This window comes from Chrysoperla carnea, chromosome 1 (assembly GCF_905475395.1).
Source record: "Chrysoperla carnea chromosome 1, inChrCarn1.1, whole genome shotgun sequence".
Taxonomy (NCBI): domain Eukaryota; kingdom Metazoa; phylum Arthropoda; class Insecta; order Neuroptera; family Chrysopidae; genus Chrysoperla; species Chrysoperla carnea.
The window spans coordinates 105,080,135-105,106,502 of NC_058337.1; the positions used below are offsets into that span (position 1 = coordinate 105,080,135).

General features: G+C 27.9%; 1 protein-coding gene across 2 annotated transcripts in view; it reads left to right on the forward strand.

The window, feature by feature from the left end:
* The window catches only part of LOC123299598 (phosphatidylinositol 4-kinase beta), a 97,732-nt gene that overhangs the window by 66,181 nt on the left and 5,183 nt on the right, over positions 1–26,368 (forward strand). For both annotated transcript variants that reach the window (XM_044881860.1, XM_044881866.1), the window contains exons 2-3: positions 21,088–21,425; positions 23,931–24,839. In XM_044881860.1, coding sequence (XP_044737795.1) covers positions 21,211–21,425; positions 23,931–24,839 — 1,124 coding nt within the window. In that variant the 5' untranslated portion in view covers positions 21,088–21,210. The remainder of the gene's footprint in view (positions 1–21,087; positions 21,426–23,930; positions 24,840–26,368) is intronic.

Genomic DNA, 26,368 nt, shown 5'->3' on the forward strand with positions numbered 1-26,368 from the left:
ACCCACTAGTGACGTCATACGTGGGTATCGCCATATTACTTTAAAAAAAACTTTGTTTTGCTAAAAGGCAACCTTTCATTGCTTATATTTTCTTTGTTTTTTTATCGTTTTTTCATCAATTTTTTTTTCATTTTAATATTTTGTCATGGAATGAAGTTTCTGATGTCAAATTGGCCATATTACCCATAAAAATAAAAAACTAGATATTTTTATGGGTAATATGACCAATTCGACATCAGAATTATCCCCTATTTTGAACTTAATGAAATATCCAAATAAATACTTACGATCAGTATTCCGCCCTCGGCTGTTAATCAGTATAATATATATAGATGTTATTATATAACAGTTATGTAAATAATTATAATATCCAGTTGCATAATTGTCTGGGTATATGTTGGCCTAATGCATGCAAATATGAGCAATAGTAAAGCTTTTACACTGTAGTTGTCATATTCAATCGTACACAGTTCACATAATAAATGAATGAGGCACTATTATTCTGATAGTTGGAATGAATTTATTATATATATGAGATCATTTTCATACTAAAATATGAATAGTTAGTATGATGAATTATTTAAAATATGATCGTTAATTTTATTTTATAAAGTTTTTCTATAAAACTTTTCAATGCAAATTGTAACTTTTCTTATAAAAATACTACAAAATATTTTTTTAAATATATACAGTAAAACCCCGACAACTTTTGTAAATTTTTAGAATAATGCTCTTGCTTTTCCATACATGTCCTTTAGATGAAAGACGATTAACAATAAGCGATTATCGACTGATTTTTCCAATGAACTAAATTATAATTGAACCATAGATCATTCATTAATCACAATCAATCCTGGGTTACTGATACTGAAATGGTGGAAATAACGTTTCTTTTTAAATTTTTGGAAAACATTTCCCGACTTTTAGTGTAGTAGTAATAGTCCACATTGAATGTCCTTGTAAAACTAGACTAGATTCCATGGCAAAATTTGAAAATGAAATTAAAATTGATAAAAAGACGAAGGCGTTATAAGCATTCAAAGATTGTTTCCCACCTCTTTTTAGTAAAAAATTTTGTATGTAATCTCTATGGTGATACCTTGCAATGACGTCACTAAATTATACCTATCGAACCAAAGTGGCACTGCGAAAGAGATATGTAAGTATGTGCACTCATATCTACATTCTCTCTTGATCAGTGACACTTTGATTTGATAGAACTATACTGTGCAATGACATCACTAAACTAAATCAGTCTCTTTGTTTAATTAAGAATTTTAGGCGTGCGTATGTTGCATACTAATAAAGCTTTTCAAAAACCGACTTCACTTTTCTGCCCATCCAGCGAAAATTCAAGTTATAAAATAAAATTTATTAAGCATACCTATTCGTTAAATATCAAGAAACATCGCTCCATATTACATGTCTTCACCTGACTGCATTTGATGGAATGTATTTTATTTCATAGTGTAGTGAACTATCGTCATTCATTTCCGATTTCTCTGCAATACAAGTTTTTTTAAAAAGAGATTCAATTTTATTACCAATATTTATTTAAAATGCCAATCAATCAATAGACTGTTAAAAAAACTTTCAAGAAAGTATTTAATTAAACTTTTTTTACCATTTTTATTTACATTTTAAATTTATTATACCCGGTTGGTTATTGGCTGGCAAATGATTTTTGTATTTCCAAGTTAGTTTAAATCGTATTTCATATTCTTCCAGAAATCCATATGTAAAAGCAAAAGGCTAATTTTGATTCCTGAAGTCTATTCTAGATTATATTGTACATACCAAATTAAAATATGATTGTTTATCAATATAACTACAAAATTCTTTAAATTTATTGTAGAAACCATCGTTTCCTAACAATTGTTTATCGAACTGACAAACTGGAGTTTTACTCATTGTAGGGGGAGGCCAAATATACTATCACAAGCAATAAATAACAAAATTAACTCTGAAAGCTCAAAGGGATTCGCTGACTTACGGTTACAGGTAGCTATCACGTGTAACTTGTGAAAAATTTGACTTTAAACTTTGACATTAACAACAACAAAAAGTTTTCTGTAAAAATCCCTATTTCTTGTACTTTAATAGGCTTTTGTCCACTAAGAATAAATCGGTTGGATAAAAGTTTCTAATGATTAATCATTATATGTAGATAACAAAATACAAAATTGATTTTAATAAAATATAAGGATTATTTTTTGTTTTTAAATAAATTCTTTAAAATTATACATTCGGTCACGTGACAGCAAAATCCAATCAGGTGAATTTTGAAGGTACTACGTCACGCCATATGGAAGGCTAGCTCACAAACACAAAAACATATAAACTTGCATATACAAAAATGATTGTATGTCCAGTAATGATGTCATTCAAGATGCCATGATACACTGTTTTAGAAGTAAATTTGAAATGATCTTTTAAAATGCAAAATACATACTGTAGAGAATTTTTTTTTTAATAATACTTTTTTGGTGTAAATCAGGTACTAATTTACGGTACAAACCAATTTTTCAAATTTAAAACCAAAGCCTATTGATTGACTACACATATAAGCTTTTTTCGCTAAAAACGCTTTCGTTAATTTTTCGTTTCATTATAATTTAAAACGTTAATATTGACATTATATCATGGGCTCTGTAGCACAGTCAGTACCGCCATGAACCTCACAGACAATTTTATTTTCTAAAGTCAACATAACTGTTTCAAACACAAGTGGTGCAATCTTAAAACAGCCACGTTTACTTTTACTTGTTATACTAACAAATGCTAGAGAACGATTTCCAGTACTGTATAATTTTATCATTTAATAATAATAGTAAAATCTACTACTATGTACACAGTTAACATGCATGTATGTATTTTAATATAATATTATAAATGGAAATATTTGGGTCAAGAATTTAACTTTCTGTGTAAATATCATAAAGTAGTCGGGTGTGTATCATATCATATCAGTGAATCGATATATTATGTGTATCAAACTTGGTATGTTTGAGAAACTGTAATAGTTGTATCATGCAAAACTATGAAAGATATCGAGATACTGTTTTATAATTACTTGTAATAACTCAATAATAATAAGTTTTATTTCGTGAAAATATGAAATAATCATAAAACAAGAATGAATCAAACAACAAGATACACCGAGATAAACAGTCATCTGTCGTTGAATCAATGTTTGTACCGTTTAAAAGTATTGATGCTACCAACAAAATTTTGGTATAGATGTTCATAATATTACCTTATTAGTTCATCTTCGGTTGTCTATCCGTCTGTCTGTCAAGACGATAACTCAAAAACGAAAAAAGATATCACGCTGAAATTTTAATATTGTGCTCAGGACATAAAAAGTGAGATCGAGTTCGTGAATGTGCAACATAGGTCAATTGGGTCTTGGGTCCATAGAGATAGAACAAAAATTTAAATGTTCCTTAAAAAATAAACAACTTTTGTTTGAAACATTTTTTCGGAACCATCACTGAGAACGCAAATGAGGTGCAAATTATATTGTATGTACTATGTATTATATGGGAATATCAGTTATGTGGCTATCTAAGAATGGCTATCTTTCTTTACTTACATAAAAAACAAACGATTGCGTAATCAACACTGTCTTACACATGGTATTTCTACAATTAACTCAGTCAATTATTTGTTTTCATTTGCTTTTTTCTAGTATGAGAAAACGAAAATATTCACATATACGATAGCTCATTTAAATAATACGTATTTTATTGGTGTATTGCTGTTCTATTTACGTATTTCAATCTTGTTTATGATTAGTAAGTCACGTGAAATTCTGTATTCAATTGAATCTTCAATACATGCAAATGACAATTAAATATATTTCAATTACATTGTGTGTGATATACAATTACATTATATTGATATCATAAATATTAATTTACTAGCAGTTATCCACCTGCTTCGCTAGTGAATTTCAACATTAATGATTGAACAATTGATTGAGTTAATTGTTGAAATACCATGTATAAAGAGTGTTGATTATTCTGTCACACTACACATACATACATGTCACACATATATAACTGATATTCCCATATAATACACACTATACAATTTGCGCATAATTTGCACTCTCACGGGTAAACACTGATGTTTTACGAAAAAGTGTTTCAAACAAAAGTTGTTAATTTTTTTATAAGGATTTTACATTTAAACTTTTGTTCTATCTCTAACGGTTTACCAGATGGATCCTACGGACCCTAGACCAATTGACCTATGTGTGCATATTCGAACTCAAACTCACTTTTTACGTCCTAAGCACGCTTTAGAAATTTTAACTTGATATCTTATTTCGGTTTTTTAATTATCATGTTGACGGATGAACTTACGGACAAGCAGACTGGCATATATCAAAATTTTTAATATTTTTAAGCGTTACCAACTTGGGACTAAAATGTAAGGTATATATATATTTTATATATACAGATTTTACATTAAAAAATTTTTTATTCAAAAAATCAAATTATCTTGATTTTTCTCAACTTCGATTTTGTACATAGAACTCTTTATATTACCTTCAGAACTATAATCTGTATACAGTAGTAAAAACAGGTTGTCTTATTTATTCTATAATTACTAAGTGGAACACAATTAATTTACAATGAAAATTGTTCAGAAAATGTGAAAATATTTTTAATGATAGTAATCAATATTATGAGAAATTTCATTTATGTGAGTTAATTTTTTTTAAACTTGAATGAAATGAAGTCATTCTTCTCTCATACTTGTATTTATAATAATTATTAACACTTCCGGTTTTCGTTCAACAATGATGTTTTATTTTTTTCCATTACCTGTGGTGTTATTGATTTGTGGTTACAAATTACACAACCTTGAAATGTTTTATAATCACCTTTTTATTAGAATTTACGTATATCTATTGTTTTAACAACAGAAAAATTAATTTTAATTATGTATTAATATTTTTTTATGTTTAACACCAAAAAAACCATTAAAAATTGATTCGACAGAATGAAGGTTTTTAAAAATGAATACGTTCTTAGTCAGAAATTATCTGTTACGATTATTCTCCATAAAGTTATAGCAGCACTCCCGGTGATAAAAAAAACCTGTAAAATAAAAGTTATCAACATTGTTTTTATTCCGAAATAACAAAAGTAGTAGGTCTGTTTCGGATACGGATCCAGATGACATATTTTAGAATTTTTTATTTAAAATCCAGTAGCAGCTATAAATGGACGCATGTTCAGGTTGTGTCCCTGGAACTATAAAGTAAATTTTTATATTTTTTAGAATACTGAATTAATTGAAACCCGTTTCGAGGCCATAATGTGGCTGAAGTGCCAATTATACACAAACTATATCAAAATTAAGGTTTTTAGGTCCTACTATATAGCCAACTTGGTATTTTCTGACGCTGATCTTCTGATGATGGTCTTTAATAAGTTAGAGAAAAACCATTAATTTTGATATAATTTGCAAAGACTCTTCGTTCACGTTTTGGCCTTGAGATTGTTTCCAAACCCAAAAATCCCTTAATTTTGATATATTTTGTGATTTACATCAATTCTTCCACTTTCCCTATAAAATTATTCCACAAGACCGCAACTAAACCGCTCATGGTCACGTACATAATTATAAAACATTGACATTAAATTGTATTACTATGACTTTTTTATACGATAATTAGTAAATTTTTTTTTTTTTTTTTGTTCTAGGTATATTTTATCGAAACTTGAAGTGATCATCATTTTTGTAAGTAAATAAAAAAACTTCGCACATATCATAAATCATATGCGGTAGCTTTGAAGCAATCGCAATTGTGCTATATGTAACAAAATGTAGATTTTCACTCAAATAAATTATATTTTAAAAGAACTGAAAAAGACAATTGCTATCCACTTTATAGTGCAATTTAGCTTGTCCTTTAAACTATAATTTATTTTTTTAGTCTCGCTAAGTTAAAGAGTTTTAATTTTTTTAAATGTTATATAGTCTTGTTTCATTGAATGTATCAGAGCAGATGGCCATGTATTGTATCTCGCTTACACCATTTTTACAGAAATCAATTGATGGTTCAAAATGATGCTCATAGATGTCGTAGTGAAATGTCATAACAAAATTATACGTATATGTATATAAATATATATATACATATTTAATTTTTTTGTAATATATCTTTTATAAATTATAGCTAATGTGTTAGTCTGATGTATGAGCTATATTATTGTACAGTTTCATTCAAATCCACTTAGTAGTTTTTGCGTGAAAGCGTAACAAACAAATTATCTTATCTTCCGATTTATAATATACAGAAGTTTTATTGTCACCGGATCTTGATACGTTTGCAAATTTTTAAGTAAATCCGACAATTTGATTAGGTTAAAATTGGCTTGACTAAGATTTTATCACATTGTGAATTAGTTAGAAGTGAAGCTAATAAAAGCGTGTTATTAATAGTATCTGTTTACCAAAATCGTGGTAATTAGATACTTACTATTTTTAGATTTATTTCCTAATTAAAATTTGTTTTAATGTATTATTTTTATTTACATTTTTTAAAACTCGTTTTAATCATAATCGGAGAAGGGGATATATCATAACATTAGCACATGCATAATAGACATAAACAAGTTTAAATAATTAATTAACCTTAATGTGTAATAAATACTGTCTGTGATACGGATCATTGGACATACTAGAGCGTACCAAGGTCTTTTTATCATAATGGTTCATCACATTTTGAATTGTATATGCAATTTTTTAACGAATCCTTCATAATATTTGACTGTTTAGTTGGGAATAATTCTGGAACATCACTAAAAAATTTGGAAAAAAAATAAAAGTAGGAAAACAAATTTTTGTTCCTTTCCATTCCTCAAAATTTGAGGTTTTTACTGTTCAAAGAAAGTAGAATTCTAAATTTCTACATCAAATATCAAAATACACGAAAATTGTATACAGCTTCATAGTAATCTAACATTTTTGTCGAAAGGAGACTCCAAAAATTATAATATCGCATGTTCATGTCAGTACCATGCCAAAGTAACGACTGAGAAAAACTTTTTAAAGAAACAAGCTGTAAAACAGAGAAAAAATCATATATACTTGTGGATAAAAAGAAGTTTTTCCTCTGGTCAAGTAAATTTTTTTTGACTTAAAAAATTTCAATTCCAACGCATATAATTTTTTTTGGAACAATAATTTATTTTCCGCGTATCAGAGCCAAATTTAATGAATATGTAAAAATATGTAAAATATTTTTTATAATATAAGAAACGATTTTCAAGGTTAAATTTTTTGGAAAATTGTTTATAAATAATGTTATCAAAAAATTATTAAAATTCTTAAGCACTTGAAGCTATTTAAAATCTATAAATAAATTATATTTAATAGGAGAATTTTCTGATGAAATAGATTGAAAAAAATATATATAAAATGAATAATCGACCACGAATTTTGACGATAATTAAACAAAACTAATCGTCTTATTATTTTCTGATAAGAAAACCTTTTTACCGTCCCTATTAAAATAATTTCAATCTAAATTAGTTACACATATTGTAATAATTCTTTTGATATCGATTTTCAAAAAACAACTATAATTTCTAGAAATACGAATTTGAATTGCATATAGGATATATGAAATAGTAATTTGCCGGATCAGCAAAAATGTAGATTTGCGGATACGTATACGGACTTCAATGTACTCGCACAATTTGAAATCGTCTAACCATTGTAAACTTATTTTGAATTTAATTCAAGTTATTCTATTTGCCATTAAATTCAAAAAAGTAATACAATATGGTCCGCTAAAGTAGAAATGGATACGAATCGTTTATTTAGACGCGTGGATACGTTTATGCTTGGATCCGGCATTTCTATATGGGAAAACAATTGACAAAAAAAAAAATATGACTCTAAACTGCAGTCATATTTATTTCCTACTGTCTGAAAATAAAAGATCTCGACGTGAAAATACTTTTTTATCGCCTTTCTAAAGCTATTAATCGAAAAACTGGCTATCAGAGATAATTATGTGGGTATTCTATCACTAGCCACGTATTTTTTGTAACATATTTTGGTAAAACTGTTTAAAATTTAAAACGACGATTATTTAGTAAAAGTTCATTTAATATTCTAATAAAATTTATTAATAATAAATTTAATTCATTTAATAATAAATGGTAAAGTTTTTATATCAGCTATAGTGCATAGTGTGGTTAGCAGAACAAAGTTGCATAGCATTCTCTAGACTTAAATAGACAAACTGGTATTTAATATTTAATTAACCTTGTTTTAATATTCGATTTCTGATTTCACATAATTCACTTCTACATACAGCATATAAATATAGATTTATAACCGTTATATGGGGTGTTCTAAAACTGTCCTATTAAAAGAGCAATGTGATAAAGAGGAAAGCAAAGTTGTGCAAAATATAATTTATCTAAATATATCTTCTAATCACTTTTTTCTGTGAATATTTAATTTTATTGCTAAAATTTTGAAATTTATCGATAAAAAATCAAATTTTGTGTTTTGAAGCAGTATTTTTATCCTACGATGAGTACTTACGCTACCAATAGCATTATTCTTGTAGAAAATGCATATTTTTGAACTAAAAATTACATAGGCATAAAAGGCTGAAAAAGTTTAGAAACAAAACTTATTTTATTGGACTAAAATAAGTTTCCCAGAATTTTTGTATGTCATCTACTCTTTTTAAAACGCCATCAACTCAATATGTAATTATTTGAATGTTCAATTCCTCATATAAAAAGGCTGGACATTTTGCCCGATAGCATTAAATTTTTCAAGGAAAATTCGATATTATGAATGTTTGCCACATTTGTCGACGTCGACAAAAGCTATTTATACCTCTTATCGAAAAAATGTTTCTCAAGTAAATGAAGATTTTATAGAACTATAATCGTTGGATAAAATTTTTTGAATTGAGCACTGACCAGATCATGCTTTAAGAGGGAACACAACGATGTTTTTCTTCCATTTCACAAAACTGCACCAACTTCTAGTTTAAAATCTCAATTTTCGTAACTGAATAATAGCTGCCAATTTCTAAATCCGAGCCTGTTTAGAACACTCTGTGTATAACAAATTCCCCATTTCTATAACAGCTATACTATTTAAAGGAGGTACATATTTGCTCTCAGGGTTGAAATGAATTCAATATGCGCGATTAATTAATAAATAAGAAAGTTTAATAGAAGGTGATGGTGATATTAATTATTTTTGTATGTATGTATTTATTTAAATTGTAATTACAGTACTGAAGTTTATATTTTACTGTATCATGAGCAATTTTAGTGGTATTAAAAGTACTAGGTGGTCTTTAAGATAAGATTATTAATAAGGTTAAATAAATTGCAATACTTTCCTTTCGTATATTAGTACAGCAGCTAACATATCTTAACAAAAAAAATTAAACTTTATAGTTATCGACATTATTAAACAGAGAAATTCTGTTTGATAAAAGGGGTACCATAAATGTGTTCCTAGCACCTAGACCAAGGGATTCTCTGTGTGAGAACAACCTGTCTTCTGGAAATTCGTAGGTCATCGAGCTTCCTATTATTTTATCGTTCAAAATTGGCTGAAAAAATGTTTAATCATATAGGTTATCCATTTCAATTGGATATTTCTATATCTAAAAATGTAGAGAGTGTGATAAAAAACTATCTAAAATATTTAGAAAATTTTGTAGTTTATAATAATATCATAAAAATATAAGGTTGTCGATGATATAAAAACAAATTTTAATTTAATTATGAGTTCATCGAAGATTCATCATTTGATGAACAGAGACGACTATAGATAGAATATTGATGATTGAAGAGCGATATTTATATTATCAATTTTATAAGCAGCACTTGCACACAATATATTATATATATTTGTAGTTGTGTGGTATTGTAAAGCTATAAATATCACATTATTTGTCTACAAAGCAAATTTGGTTTATATGTATGTACCGTGCAATAAACCAAAACTTTTTTACAATACTGTAGGGAAACAAACACCGTAAAATTTGTTTTCGTTTTTTTCACGTGCTGACCTTACTCTTTAGGATATTAACACCAATTATTGTACGAGGGAGGATAGTTCAAGAATAAAATGAAAGTATGACCTGAGTTTCTCTTCCGATAGCAGTGACACTCAAATATCTATAATGTTATTCCTCCAATATGCAATGCTGATTTTACAGCACTAAGTTGCTCTGAACAGAAGGAATCATTGGTAGATAAAACAAGTGTTTGCCAAAAAGATCTGTGCCAAATATGATAACATCTTAATTCTTATTACGTGTTATGTCACAGTATTCTTACTTACTATTTACATAAATAATCTGAATAATTTATGATATTTAAGTAAACGATGAATAATTTATACATGTAATAACAATTCCTTGAAGTAGTAATATTAGTCAGTTTAAATTATTATATTCCTAATCACATTTTAATCATTTTTCAATATAATTTTTAGTTATAAAGGCCATGAAAATCTTTTATTGGAATTATAAAGAAAATTATTTCTATATTTGGTTCTAGAGCGGTCGCTAGATCGAGTTGAGTGTGGTAAAGTCGACTGTGCATTATGTCAATTAATTCTTGTTCAGAGAAGATTAAAGATTAATATTCCGGATGTTATGAATCGGAAATTTTGAAGAGTAATTACAGATTGTTTCATTCTAGAGCTTTAATTTTCAATTGTTAAAGATTGTTTAATTGTCTCAACTCTTATCTAACGCCTGCTCAATCTCTAAAATTTTTGCTTCTATATATAGAGATGACCGATTACATCATTTATTTAATTTAGCACCTGTATGAGATCACTTTCATTCAGGTGAAATCTACTATCTCGATGGTTTCAGACTTGTCAGTCCGGATGAGTAATTCTGTTACCTGCTCTTAAGGGTTGCAAAACACTGTTCATCCGATCGACTAAAAAATTCGTAAGTGTAATCTCTGTTATTAATTAAATCAAAAGTTTCTTGAACGATTTTTCTTAAATTAAACCATTTTCGAAATATCGCGTTAAAAAATTAAAAAAAAAAAAAAAAGATGTTTTAAACGTTATTTCAAGCACTACAAACCTTCGAAGATAGACACTGCCTAGGTCGTATCTACCAAACCAAACGAAAAAGTTAACAAAAGGAATTTTGTAATTATACTTTTGGAGTAATCAAATTTTCAATCTATGCATTTCTCGAGGCATTAGCGAATTTCTATGAACTTTGAAGATTGAGAGATATTACCTCTCAGAAAAGGGATTGGACTTGTTTGTTACGATATTGTGATTGCATTTCTATCGAAGCTATGCACATTCGATAGCAAATATTACCTAAGCAATAGCCTTGTTGTTTGTGCTCTATAATGGCGGAATAAAAGCTTAAAAGTATTCGTTTGATTTTTTTTCCTCTTGTTTTTAGATATTCTATGTAGAAACAAGATCCTATAATTTCAGCGTCCAGGAAACGAACCCAGGCCGGTTCCTCATATGTAGGAACAATATCCTACAGACTCAAAGAAGACACAGAAAACTAAGTGCTTAGGTCCCAAAATAGCCCCTAAATCAATATTTCGTCTATACATTATCCGCAGAGGTAAAAATTGGCCTTGTCATATAAGTTTTAATTTGTTGCATTATTAACTCCTTGTTAAATTTATATCGAATGGATATTTACAAACATTTATATAGACATTTTCTACATCTAGGGTTAAGGTTTTGCAAAATTATAAAAAAGGCAAAAGATTTTTCGTCTTGATATTTCATCCCCCTTTCTCCTTTTAAGACACTATATGATCTCGATAGGATGATTATTTTTGCAGCATCTTGTATTACATATTGCGTATTAGAAATAAATATTATAAAATTTGCATATTATATTATAAAAATTTCATCAAATTTGCTTAAAAATAGAATTTATTTAAATATTTATGTAATTGGTTAGCGTTATTATTTATGTAAATTGAAAAATTCCAAAATTCACATACAATTCAAAAACGTGATTTTTAAAATTTTGTTACTATTTAACATTGTGTTATTATTTCAATAACTTAATAACATATAAAAATAACAGAACATGTTTTAATAAAAAACATTTGTTATGGTTTTTTTTTTTTTTTTTTTTGTTAACATTAATCCTTAATTTGTCAACACCAATCCTAAAAAGTCACATATTTTGTACTAACACGTTATCTCAATTAGTTTCAAATAATTTCAATAAAATACTTTGGTCAGGTGAAAGAATTTTTATAAACATTACAAAACTTTCAAAAACATAAATCTTTAAATGTCAGGTATGGAATGAATGCAAACTTGTTAAACACGAAAATATAAATAATTATGTAAATGCTTGCAAAGGAAAAATCAGGGAAAAAGTAAACAAGAATGAGAACCCCCTTGCATTTTTATATATACCTGTACAGCAAATTGTAGCAAACGTTAAAATAATGATAGTTTCTAAATACACTAAGAGCCGGGGAAGCTTACTTTATAGACACAGAGTTGAAATTTTGAAAAAACCTTTGGTGTGTTTTGCCAAAACGGTCGTTTAGAAAAATTAGCAATGATGGCGGCACACAGTATGAACTAAGATTTTAAAATTTATGGGTCATACATTACAAAAAATAAATGTACGCCTATAACTCAAAAAAATTTTTGAGTAAAAAAATCTCTTACGCTTCCGACTTCATTACAATAACGTTAAGCAATAATTTCTTCATTAGCAATGAACTTATGCGGTCTAAGAATTTTTTTAACAAGGCTATGACACCTCCATGAAAACTTGGATGGTTTTCCAAAAATGCCTTTTTTGGAAATTTCAACTTCCTTTATTTAGAAAAGAAGGTTTTTTCGGCTTTAAGTGTATTGAAAAATTGTCAAAATTTAATTTTTTCTACCATTTGCTATAGTCCTGCTGTTTTGAAAAACTTAAAATTTCTACTAAACTATTCGTAAGTTCGCCAACAACTAGATTCAAAGTGATTCAGAGAATTCATTATAAATGGGACGATAATCGGAAAAAATAGACCCGAAAAAAGTAGACCGAAATTCGGAGTTTATTGAGTTCTGAAGTTTTTAGCCCTTGCTTTCAAAAATCGGATACTATTACAGAAATTTTGTTCAGTTTATTTTTTCTCAAGTCCAAATAGGGCAAATCAAAACTTGCCTAGGACATCATAGTCATTAAATCCGGCCTGTAGGCACTTAATATGTCAAAACTCGCTAAAGAGAATATTTAATTTTATCAATTGGTTCAAAAATGCTGTCTCTGTTAAGATTCTTAAAAATTCATCACTACGAAACTATTTTCAACTTTGTTCTAGACATCGTAACGAGCAAAATGACGTTTTTCTTTGTAGTTCTTTGTGTTTTTGTACGTTTGAACAGAACGTGATTAATCACAAACCCTACTTATTAAGTATTTTGAATTTTTAAAATAATAACATGATAAAAATTTTTCAAATATTTATAAGTTATTTTCTAAAAATATAACTAATCTCTTTAATTTTAACCTTTTGTGACATAAAAATACTTTGTCTGCTATTTATTGGGTAAAATATGTAATTTTTTATGTGAAATAGATAACAAATATGGAAAAAAAAACTATAAATAGTTAGTTATGTGCACCCACTGAATGTAATGATAACAATTACAAATATGCACAATAACATTATTAATTCTGGTTGAAAAATATATTTTTTTTTATATTGGTGAAGACCGAATAGGACTGATAAAATACAGGTTCCGTGTCAAAACTTGTGAATAAAAAATTTTTTCATAACTATCAGTAACTTTTAAGATTAGCTTCCAAATATTTTCGTGTAGCTAATATATAGATTTATAGTGGAGAATTATACTACGAGATTCAGCTGCTCAAGACGAATGGAAAAGCTATTTACCAGATAACCAAAAAGGGGTGAAATATGGAATGAAAGCTTGTATGAATATGTATACAAAACTTCATTTTTGAGTTCACTACTTAACCGACTTTAAAATTTGTTCACCTATAGAAGGCTACATTATCAGCAAATTACAAGGGCTGTATTTTATTTTCAAAAAAACTAGAGTTCCGCACCAAAAGTTAAAAATCTGTTTTTTGTTTTTTAGTTAAAATACATTATTTGTGGAAAAAAATTACGCAAAAGTGATTTTATTTCAGTTACACAATTTTCTTATCTTCACCTAATTCCTCTGTTTTTTAAAGGATTTTAACTTGGTGCGGAACACTTTTCTTTTTAAAATAAAAAACCATGCTATACTGATAATGTAGCATTGTATAGGTGAAAGAATTTTTAAAATCGGGTAAGTAATGAACTCTAAAATGACGATTTGTATATATTTTCATACAAAATTTCAGTCCCTACTTCACCCCTTTAGGGGATGAATTTAGAAAAACCCTTTCTTAAATTAAACCTATGGGGCATTGCCTTTCCCCCCTCAGATTATTTCCCACTTCCGAAAGGTCTCTAAATTTTGTATTATTTTATTTAATATCAATGGGCTAGTTATCATTTTTGTATTGAATGATTATTATTGGAAAATTTTTACTTATTATTTTGAACAAATCAATTAATTATTGTTGTCATTTGTTTAATAACTTGAATCCAATTATACATTCGATCATGTGATTGATTGTATTCATTTTAATATCTTATCAATGATATTATTTATAGAGTGTATTTCTAAAAATTTCTCTCTTCACAAAACTTAAACTAGCTAGAATATTTTACGCTCCAGCCATCTTGAATTCCTTCCGGTGACTCAATCAGGGAAAGTTTTGAGATAATGGGTATTTCTAGTTGAGTTAGCAAAAGAGTTTTTGAAAATATGATTCATAAATCTGAAAATTTATTTGAATAAAAAGTTTGAAGGAAACCGTAGCCTTCTGGAATGACAAGAAACATCCTATAAAAAAAGTCTTTCCATATTAACTCTAAGTCAAAATAAACGCAAAATTTCAATCATTCAGTGTTATTACTATAGCATTACAAATGATTCACATATAATGTTATAGTTATGGCACTAAGAATAGTATACCACGACGTGAATTTATTGTGACACAGTGTATATACATAAATAGTTAATTAAACTTTAATGTTTTGATAATTATTTTTGGTATGTTATCATAATATATTATTTTCTATAACAAATTATAAAATAATTTTAATCAATAATAAATAATGATTAATAAGTATAATATTAAATTGGCAAAAATATTATGTTTATGATTTGTTCATAGAATTAATAATGATTCACCAATATTACTACTGATTAATCAAAATAATAATAAATCATCAATTCCATCTAAATATCTAAATACAGTTCATTGGAAAAATGTTAGTAATTTAACCTTTTTGAATTTAGAATTTTAGATAAACTTTATTTTGTTCTACATTACTTAATTTATTTATTTATACAGCGTATCTACTTAAGTTGGCGCCATATCGAAAACTTTTGTTATCATAATGTTTACGAAAAAAAGTTATTCTTTATAAAAATTTCTTCTTTCGAAAATATTAAATTTCAACTATTCACTTTTGGTATCGAATGTACAGGTTGTTCACAAGTTGAAAAAGTTCGATAGGAATATTTATGGTCGTTTTAAAATGTAGGCCATTTAGAACAGATAATAAGACACTCCCGAGATTTGTAGGAGTGTATTAAAAAAATGTTGTGATGGTCAACATTTCAAAACGACCATTATCATTTCTATCGAACTTATTCAATTTGTGAACACCATGTACATTCAATGTCATAAGACAATAGCTGAATGTTAATATTTTCAAAAACAGAGATTTTTATAAAGAATAACTTTTTTTCGTAAATCTTATAAAATAAAAAAGTTTTCCATATGGAGCCAAGTTAAGTAGACACGCTGTATATACTCCACGCGAAAATGAAAGTTTTGTCGAATCTACACAATATGTAAAATCGGTATTTTAATTTTTCATTTGGGGTCATTGAAAGTTCATTTTGTAATCTTCTGAAACAAGAGGATGTATATTTTTCCCTTAAAAATAACTCCTTTTGTAATTTGATATAGAATTTTAGTCTTATTTTTTTAAATATTTTCAGTACATTATTTTATATATTTAAATATCTTTATTAATTTCTATGTGTTCTTAATTTTATAATTAGATTAAATATAATTAACTAAAATAATTATAATCTTATGTACACATGAAGTAAAGAAGATATTAAAATAAATTATTTAATTTCAAGGAAATTTACTAATTATTACAAATAACACCTAGGTACTTATTAATGTTCTTGTGTACTACATGTTACGAAATTTATAAACCACTACCAAGTATTAATATTAGTATTAATATAATACAACTGGATTAAAAATTTAATGAAAGAGATAATATTTCTAATAGAAAGTTATTGTTAACAGTTTGCAAAAATAAATCGAAAATTTTACGTCTTTAGAGCCTTATACACACTTTTGAAGTAGCAAAGTCGGACAAAGCACGATAGTGTAGATATGATACTTGTGATGGCTCACTTCGCCTTATCCGTCTTTTCTAAAAAAGCGACTGAATCAAAAACAACACGGGGTAGGCGAACTTCATCTCCACATTATCGTCATTATATGTGTATTATAAATATTATCAAAGATAACAAATGAGAACTCTAGGATATTTATATATCTAACAAATTGTGACGTCGGCCAATCAGCTTCGATCAGGCAATTAGTGTTTGGCCAATGAACGTGATTCTTATAGGCCAATAATATTCGAGTATTTTATCACCTAATTTTGACAATTAGAATAAAAATAAAAAGTCAAAATTAAAATTACAAACCAAAAATAAATTGAGCAACTTTCGTCTCGCTCTGCCACAAAAAGTTGCCGCTTTCCGCCTTCGTCGAGCAGAAAAATGGTATACACACCACGGGAACAAGTAAAAAATGCCTCAATGCTTCGCCTTGGGTTGTATTGCACACAACATGAGATCTGAGACATTTTTTACTTTTGCTCCCTAGATGTAATATACTATTTCAATTTCAAAATTAATTATTACTTAAAAATTCAACTATAACATTGTAAAAATGTACACGCTTTCAAATGAGTTGTAATGCGAACATTTTTTGTAGAGATTAATGTTAGAATTTTTTTTAAATTGAATTTTTGTACCTATACCCATCTTCATATACTTTTGATTGGTACTGTAATAATACCATTTTTGCAAGTAAAATTTATGTATTTTAATTAAAAAGCTTAAAGCTTAAATACTTTTACTAAGCTTCAACAGACACATTCAAACGAATTACTTTTTATATACCTAATATGTCAATATTTTAAAAGTACGTCGATTTATTTTTAAAAATAATTACTTCAAATGAGACATTTTAAGTCATTTTAATGAATATAATTTTGTTCAATTATTTTTATTAGTGTACGGAGTGGGGCGTAAGTAGATCTACAATTTTTTTAAATATTAGTTTTTATATGTTTCGTCGTTGATTTACAAGGACTAAGCTCTATTGAATTTTAAATTTTCTTAATATCGCCTTAAAATTATTTACGGAAATTGTCTGTCAATTGTAGTTTATATTGCTAAAACAGCATGAAAAAAACTCTGTAAACGCTAAAACTCTCAGGTGCGAGACGCACTTCTGCCTTAGATAATTTTAATAAGAAAATCTGTCTCTTCTTCTTTAATAAGAAGAGAAATATATCTATCTAGCTTTTATGCTAATAGAGCCATTCGAACAGTTTTCTAATCGATACAAACAAGGCTGGTTGCAAATCAACGACTAATAACAAAGAAACGAATAATTTTTTATAACTATATATCAACTTACACCTCACTCTGTATGTTACGATCTTTCTCATATAATATGAATAATAAATAATAAAAATGGATTAATTATTATTTTTATGTGACGTGCAAGATTATTTATTTAATGAGATAGATATATTTTATTATGTTATCTAGAAAAATTTCACTGCCACATTTATGTTTATGTGACTTGGTTTCAAGTTCCAGGTAATAAAAGTTATATATTTTCTTTTATAGTAGCCGATAAGAAAATTGTTACAAAAAAAAACTAACTGTAAATACATTTGACCTATTTATAAAAGTTGTCGTGGGTGGAAAAATTACTATTCAAGAATGGATTCCAACTTAAAAATCCCTTATCCATATAAATATACAGGGTGATTTAAGTTAAATAAACAGGACTTCAACAAATGGTTCATAACATTAAAATAAAGACAATATCTCAATACACTTATAGCCGCGAAAGCGTCCTTTTCTATAGACGGTGTTTAAATTTTGGAAAAAATAGGATATTTTTGTGTATATTTCCAAAACGCCTGCTTAGAAAAATTGGAAGTTCGTCTAAATTTTAAAACAGACCAAATCAAATTAAATGGCATCCATCCTCAAAGCTTAATCTACAAATTAATATTTAGATGAATCCAATAGACCTAGTATTTTCTTTGGTAATCAAAAACATATTTGCTAAAAAAGGGATGTGTAAAAGTAGTTTCAGTGTCCTAAACTTTATGTTGCTGCTATTAATATGGATTTACCAACATAAGTTTCATCAATTTCAACATAACTAATTACTTTATTGGATTTTTAGGTTTCTAATATCACAGAGAGAATTATTTTTTAAGCAAAATCGGAAACACTAAAAAAGCATAGTTGTTGTTGTCAAAAAAGGTTGAACTTATTGAATTATTGCGACAGAATACTTTTTCCTAAAACAGGTGCATTTTCTTTCTAATTTATTTAAAAAAAGAATTTTTACGATCATGTAATATTTACGTAATCAGATAAAATTAGATATTTTATTTAGTTTTAGAAGAATAAAAATTTAAAAAATTTTAATGTTTATGTTTTTAAAATTCAAGTGTGTAATAAACCTCACTCTGTAGTCCCCGTATCAGTATTGACAGTCGTCATGTTTATGAAAAATCAATTTTTATCTGTGGTAAATATTTAACTTAAAGAATATGGTAAGATCATAGGGCAAACTTTGTCTATAAGTTAACTGATTTAAAAAATTTTCATTTTACTAATTATTTATCGAAATATTCTTAAAACTTAATGTAGACTTATTTCGTTAAGAGTTTTATAATTTAAATCTTATTATTGCATATTTATTAAATAGTTCTTGTTTAATGTATACTCTGCGTCACAAAATCTGCATAAGTTGTTTATCCATATTTATAAAATCCGTAAAAATTCTAAGGTTTCGTTGATAGGTATATCACATATATATCACCAAATATATATTCGAGAAAAAAGTATGGCACCTTTTTTTACATTTGTTCAGCGCAGTGTATATGAACCCTAAAATATGAATTAATGTTTTAGTTAAATTATTTTTTAAGTAAACAATTATTTTAGTATCGATAGTGAAAGATGAAATAACTTTAGAATATTGTTCGGTAAAAGGAGTTGTTTACATATTTCAAATTCTTAAAATTATTTTTTTGATAGGTGTAACACTATAAAACTTATCGGCACTTTTATAGCACTTGAATGACGGCTAAAATAAAAACCGAATAATCTCCGGATTTTTTGTAATTTTGATTTGGCAATTGTACAAATAACTAGAAAATAGATCCGACAATTTCTTACCTTACTTAACAATTTAAAAACTTTTTAGAAAAAATGACAGAATAGTTACAAAACTTTGGGACCTTACTAGGGCCAGCTTTCCAAATCCGCGAAATAGGTACTTAACTTTACATAAATTCATGACAAATATTTAATTACTCAATTACTAATCAAGAGTCAAAAGAAAAAATAAAATTAACAACCATAGTACTGTTACGTTAATACGACTCACCTCATCACCTATATTCGTGATTTAGTAGGCGTTAATTTTTAAAAATGATCATAAAACGACACCAACGTAATTAGATTTTCAAAAACAAAACATCAATATTAATTCATTCCCAAAAATAACTATTTTTTTATTTGCAAAATTATTTAGAAAGGTCCATATTTAACATAATTTTTTAACAGTTATTCAATCCCCAAGGTAAAATATTTTTTTTAGTAAGTCATAAAAAAAGATAAGAAACCAATACGCCTAGCCTCCAGTATTAAAGTAATTTAATTTGCTTATTAGCATAACTATTTTTATATATTCATAATCCAAAAAAAATTTTTACTGTAAAAATATAAATTACGTAAATTTATTTTAACCAAAATTAGATGGTCATAAATTGCCTTGCGGCTCGCGTGTAATGCGTATATTTTTATCCCTTGTTGATAACAAATGTTGATCATATGGTAAAAGATTTCTATATTATGGATTTCTTTTTAATTCTTAAAAACTTCATGTTTAAGAGCATGTAAATAATATAATTATTCACAGCTTTCAGAGGAGACTTTTGAATATTCCGAGTAGTTCAGTAAAATATCGAACCAAACGATTTGGAGAAATTAAATACAACCTAAAAAATTTTTAAAAATTGCTCATTTCATAATCTTCTGTTCGAAACATTTTTTAGACTATTTTATTTACAAAAAGAATTGTATTTTTCTGAAATTGTTAAACACAAACAAATAACAGTAAGGGAAAGTAAATTTTCCTGTTAAGCTAACCTCACACGGGATCTGTAGCACTAGCTATTCTTGCTACGAGGCTAACCCGACACTGTGATAGTTGGCAGGATGATCTCTCGAAAAAGTGTACCATGAATGGAAAAAAAAAATATTATTGTTTTTGATGGTAAAAATACTTCAGTATGGTGCCAATACTAGCACTTTTAGCATTCAGTATCTTAAGTACCTAAATAATGTGTCTTAAAATCGAATATTCATTTTTAATTTTTCAAGAATTTTTATTTCGAAAACTAAGCGTCTAGAGAAAAAATCACAAGAGTATTTTTTTGCTCAAAACTGATAAAAAAATACAAAAATATTTTTTATTTTGAAAAAATTCAAAATTTTATGCTTTGCGCAACTACCCCCCCTTCCCCCTTCTTATTGGCTATTTAATAATAGCCAATCAATAAAAGTTATTTTGTTAAATATTGCAGTTTTAAATTTCATACTTAGACTAATCTTATTTTCTTTTTGTTACAGATATATCTCAATATGACGTCATTAATCACACACATCAATGTGTTAAAAATAAGATGATTTTCACTTCAAAATCCAACCCAATAATTAGATAAATTGATTTGAAAATTATTGAAATCGAGAAACATGAGCGAAGTGGCACAACATCGTGGTGCACTCCTAAATCCACCAGGAGTTGCTCGACCAACAACAATTGAAACAACGTCAATAAATAATTTAAAACGACAAGCAAAATTAAGTATTGCTAATGTTCATGGAAGACCGAATAATAATAATCCACAAGTGCATGCAGCAAGGACACGATTAGGAAGTCATCAACGAAATTTAAGCTTAGATTTTAGGTAAATATTGTATTACAGATTCAACCCCGTTGAAAAATAAATGGTTCAATTCCTTATAAATAAGAAACTGTCAGTGTTTGATAAATTGAGTATGGATTAGTAACTTGGAATTCTAATCAAAGACCCCAGAAACCCTCGATTAAATCTTTTTGGTCCATTTGCGAAATATTCCCATGTTTGGACCAACAGGGGGCGAATTATCCCAGGAGACATGGTAATTTTCCTCCTCATATATTCGCCCGACAGTATATCGGAATTCTGACTTCGGAATCGTGATCAGAGACCGATAAAACCCCGGATGTACTTTTTCAAAAACCCAAATTACCCTAGGAGGTGGGAGTATATCGGAATTCTGGCTTCGGAATCGTAATTAGCTAACCCAAAAACTTCCAAGTATACTTTTTTGGTTCATTTTGTCGAATATTTACATAATTTGCTGTTTAAATCAGTAGGGGGTGAATTACTCCAAGAGGGTTATTGTATCGTAATTCTGGTTTCGGAATATTGATCAGCGACCTCGAAAACTCCCGAGTAAACTTTTTTGTTTTTTTTTTTGAAAATTTTCAAATATCACTTCAAAAATGAATTCTAATAATTGGCTTATTTGGCCAATAGCAATGGTCAAACTTTCTAGCGGCACCAAATTAGATGTTGATTTTAATCTAAGCACCTTCCAGAACATTTAAAATAAAAATTGGCCCAATAGGTTGAGGTACAAAAAAATTCCTCATTTTACACTTTTTTCGTCTAAAATGATTCGTCTATTGTTCCACCGTCTATATTTTAAACTCATAGAAACGTTTCTTTGTTGTTAACATGACTTTTTGAATATTGTTTTTAATAATTAATTATACTGTCTTTATAAAAACATCATACTTAATAATATTTATTGATGCAAAAATATTTATAAAACACGCAAAATTTAATCAAATGCGCAAGTAGCACTTGATTTTCTATTAATAGATAAAATAACTATAAGTTTTCAATCGATGTTTCAAAGGAATTTTCTTCTATTTTTCAACGTTCTATTATTATGGGACAAAGTGTTCCATAAAAATGAGCCAAGTATAGCGATCACTTCACATTAGCTATCAGTTTGCATGTCACAATTTTTCCGTATATATCTCTAAAACAAATTATAATTGGCGAAACTGAGATTTGAAGTCATGACCATACCAGATCGTGGAGCTAAATTTCTTAGGAATGAAAAGAGCAAGAATCAAATCCGATAGTCAAATTTTAAAGAAGATTATTGATTGAATCCTAGTTTTTAGGATTTCATACTCGAAGGGTAACCAACAACTGGCAGATTATCCGAACGGTTACTTATAAAGATCTGTTCTATTATATCTCTCCTTTAGAGGTCAAGGGGTACAAAATGATTCTCTCTTAAACTATTTTTCACTTAAATCGATTTTTAAAGGCTGAAATGTTGGAATACGATAATTATTCTCATTCATAAAGAAAATTCGAGGTCGAAAACACAACATTAATGAGCAAATTTATTAAAATTGTTGTACACGTTTTCAAGGAAATTCGAAAAATTGTAATGTCTTTTTGGGTGGATTACATTTAGCTTCAATTTGTGCCTTATATTTTAAAAATTATTAATTCAAAATTTTCTGTGACAAAGACGTTCTACAATGTTGAGCTGGCTCACTTATTATGCCACACCCGGTAGTTATAACTTAGAAAGTAGATAATTGAAATGAAATAAAAAATAAATAAAACAATAAAATTTTAATTAATTGTTCATAACATTTTTAATTAGCATTTATGACAGATAATAATTATTTTGTCAAATTTTGATAAAATTAAGAACAACACAATTTAATTAAATTGTGGGTATTATCAATTTTTAATTTGCTAACAAAATTATTATTGTTAATTAAATTTTTTTGATATTGTGTTTATTTATTGATTTTCAATAGAAAGTGTCTCCATCATGCTGTGCTGCCATATTAGTTCAGGAAATGGACAATTCAAAAACCATAACATATACAGGGGGCTTCAAAATAGCAAGCAACAGTAAAACGGCGAATAGGGACTAGAATTCATCGTTTAACGATTAACAACTTCGTTAATTCATTTTTAACTGTAAAAATTGCTCGGCTAATAATATTAAAACCGAACTTATTATTATAAACAAAGTTGTGGGAAGTAAAATCCACTACTATTTACTATCAGACCAAGTTTAATATTTGCGGAGAAATTTACGTTCAAAATTTTAAAATTTCAAAAGTTCAATTTTTTTCGAGTAAATATAATTTATACAGTATTTTAATAAATATTAATAAACTTAGCGAAAAAAATAGAATTTTTAATCTCTGCCAGAAGATTTCGAACTTAAATATCAATTCGAAATAATATCGAATAAAATTTCTAAATTAGGATATGTTAAATTAACAAAAGCTTGTCTCACCCGAAGGAATCGGTTAAGCCACTGAAAATTCCTAATTCAAAAACTGTCTAAAAATTTTTTAAATATTTTTCCTATTGTTACAGATCTATGGGAATACTTTTACCACCGGTAACAGAAATAACAACAACCGTTTCAAATACACACCTAACAATGCATCATCGTAATCGTAGTTTAGATTCAGCATTACAACGAATACCTGAAGTTGATATCACACCAAGTCCAGAATGTGAGCCAACCACCGTCATCATGAATACAAATGGTACAACAAAACAATCAACGCAATCTTCAGGCGTAGTAATCGTTTCAACAAATAAAACCAAAGGAAATCATCTCCATAATCAACGTGACGAATTAACTAGTCTAGGTTCAGATGACTCCGGTATACTATGTGGGGGCTCAGATAACGGTGGCAGTGGGGGCGGTACACGTGAATCAAGTGTTGAATTACTATCATCGTCAGCAGTAACACACAGTCGTGAAAGTTTAGATTCGGGTGCGTTATGTGGGGGTTATTCAATCGATATCGATTCGGATGAAACACAGTGTAGTAGTGATGATTACGATTTAGTAAAACAATGTGAACCAGGTGATGTTGACGATGATGTACATCATAGTGATGTAATTATGCCATCACGTACAACAGCCTTATGTTGTGGAACTCGAGATGATGTTTTTACAAATAAATATGTGAATAATAGCCAGGAGACAAACGTATCATCTTCAACGATAACAACGCCCACGATCACAACAACGACACCAACAGTGCCAAATAAAGATTGGTTGTTACGTTTATTAGAGAGTAAAATGTTTGATATTACGATGGCTATGCATTATTTATTTAAATCAAAAGAACCAGGTGTACAGACTTATATTGCAAATAAAATGTTTAGTTTTCCCGATCATGAGGTCGATTTTTATTTACCGCAATTAGTGTGCATGTACATACAAATGCAAGATGTTGCTGAAGCTATACATCCATATTTGGTTCATAGGTTTGTTTCTATTATTATTTACATTCCATACATTTTACACACCTACCCTCATTAAAGCAGTATCATTTATGAACTGGAATCGTTATGATGAGTCCACACGTAGAATTTTGTACAGACTTAGGTAAAAAAATAGGTAGATAGCAGATATAGAGTCTGTAATAATATATGTCTTCTGTAGACACATTAGGTTATTCATAATAATTGCAGTAACAGCTCAGCTTTCAAAAACAAAAATTGTATATCTGAAAGTTTATTATATGAAACTGGCAATTTTTAGATTATTTGACGTACGGCCTTTATATATTTAGGCACGTGATTCAAAAATTACCATCGGTAAATTTATGAAATCTACTTAATTTTCAAAATTTTATCATTGTAACTCCATATTTAAAAACTGTTATATTTTCTGGTATTTATTTCTGGTTTTATCTAATGAGATTATAAATAATTAATTTCTGGCGAACTTTAAATTATTCGTTGATCCAATAGCTTCTAATGACTCTAAGTACATCGTGACAAAAGACTGGCAGGAAGTCCAGGTAGATTGCTTTGCTATTTTCCAGACATAAATTTGGAAAGGAAACTCTAAAAGTGTATTTTGTGCTGACGCTTGATGCTAAGTTTGAGGATTGGTTTTGACAGTACTAGCTAATCAAATTTATAATATTCAGATTAAAAATAAATAAATTATTCGAATTAAATTATTGCATACAATTTTAATTAAAAACAATGGAACTCTCCGAAGTTTATAATTACCATACCTGTTTATTTATCATTACCATGTGTTTTATTAAAAATGAGGCTAGGGAATTATTTTTAGTATGTATATCCCGAGATATTGACTTTCAATATTAAACTGACGCTTGACATAACTCTATTTTGCCAGCTAGATGAAACACTAATTTGACGCTCAAAGCTAGCGTCAAACTCTTTATCTTTAATCTCTTTTATCTGTAGAAAATCTCTTTTTCCTGTTGCAGTCCACACATTGCTATAATAATAAATTACTCTTTACATATTATAATAGTGGCTTTTTTTATTATTGAAAGTTTTCCACTTGAATAAACTAATTCATCGGATTAAATACCAACTAGTCTAAGGAAGTTAGAAGTTTTGATAAAAATTTTACTTGATAAATAACTTCAATTTCAAAATAATTTTAAAATTTTTGTTTTTAAACTCGAAAATGCATGCATTTTAATATAATTAATATCCATATTAATATCATCAATAAGTATTGTTTCCCGATATTCTTCGCGTACGCTCCATACGCTCTCTTTGTAAATTTAGCACCCGTTGTGTACTTTTAAAAGAAAAAAAAGACAGGTTTTCAATGTATGATGGTGGTAAATTTACAGAGAGAATGTTCACTTTTTATAAAAGTATAGACACAGCGGAGTATATTCTAACCACAATCATTATAAAAAAAACTATTTGTTTTAATTATTGTTCATTTATTAAACCTAACCATTTACGTTGTAAATAATTTTAATTTTTGTTTGTACTAACAAAATATATCTCTTATTTCT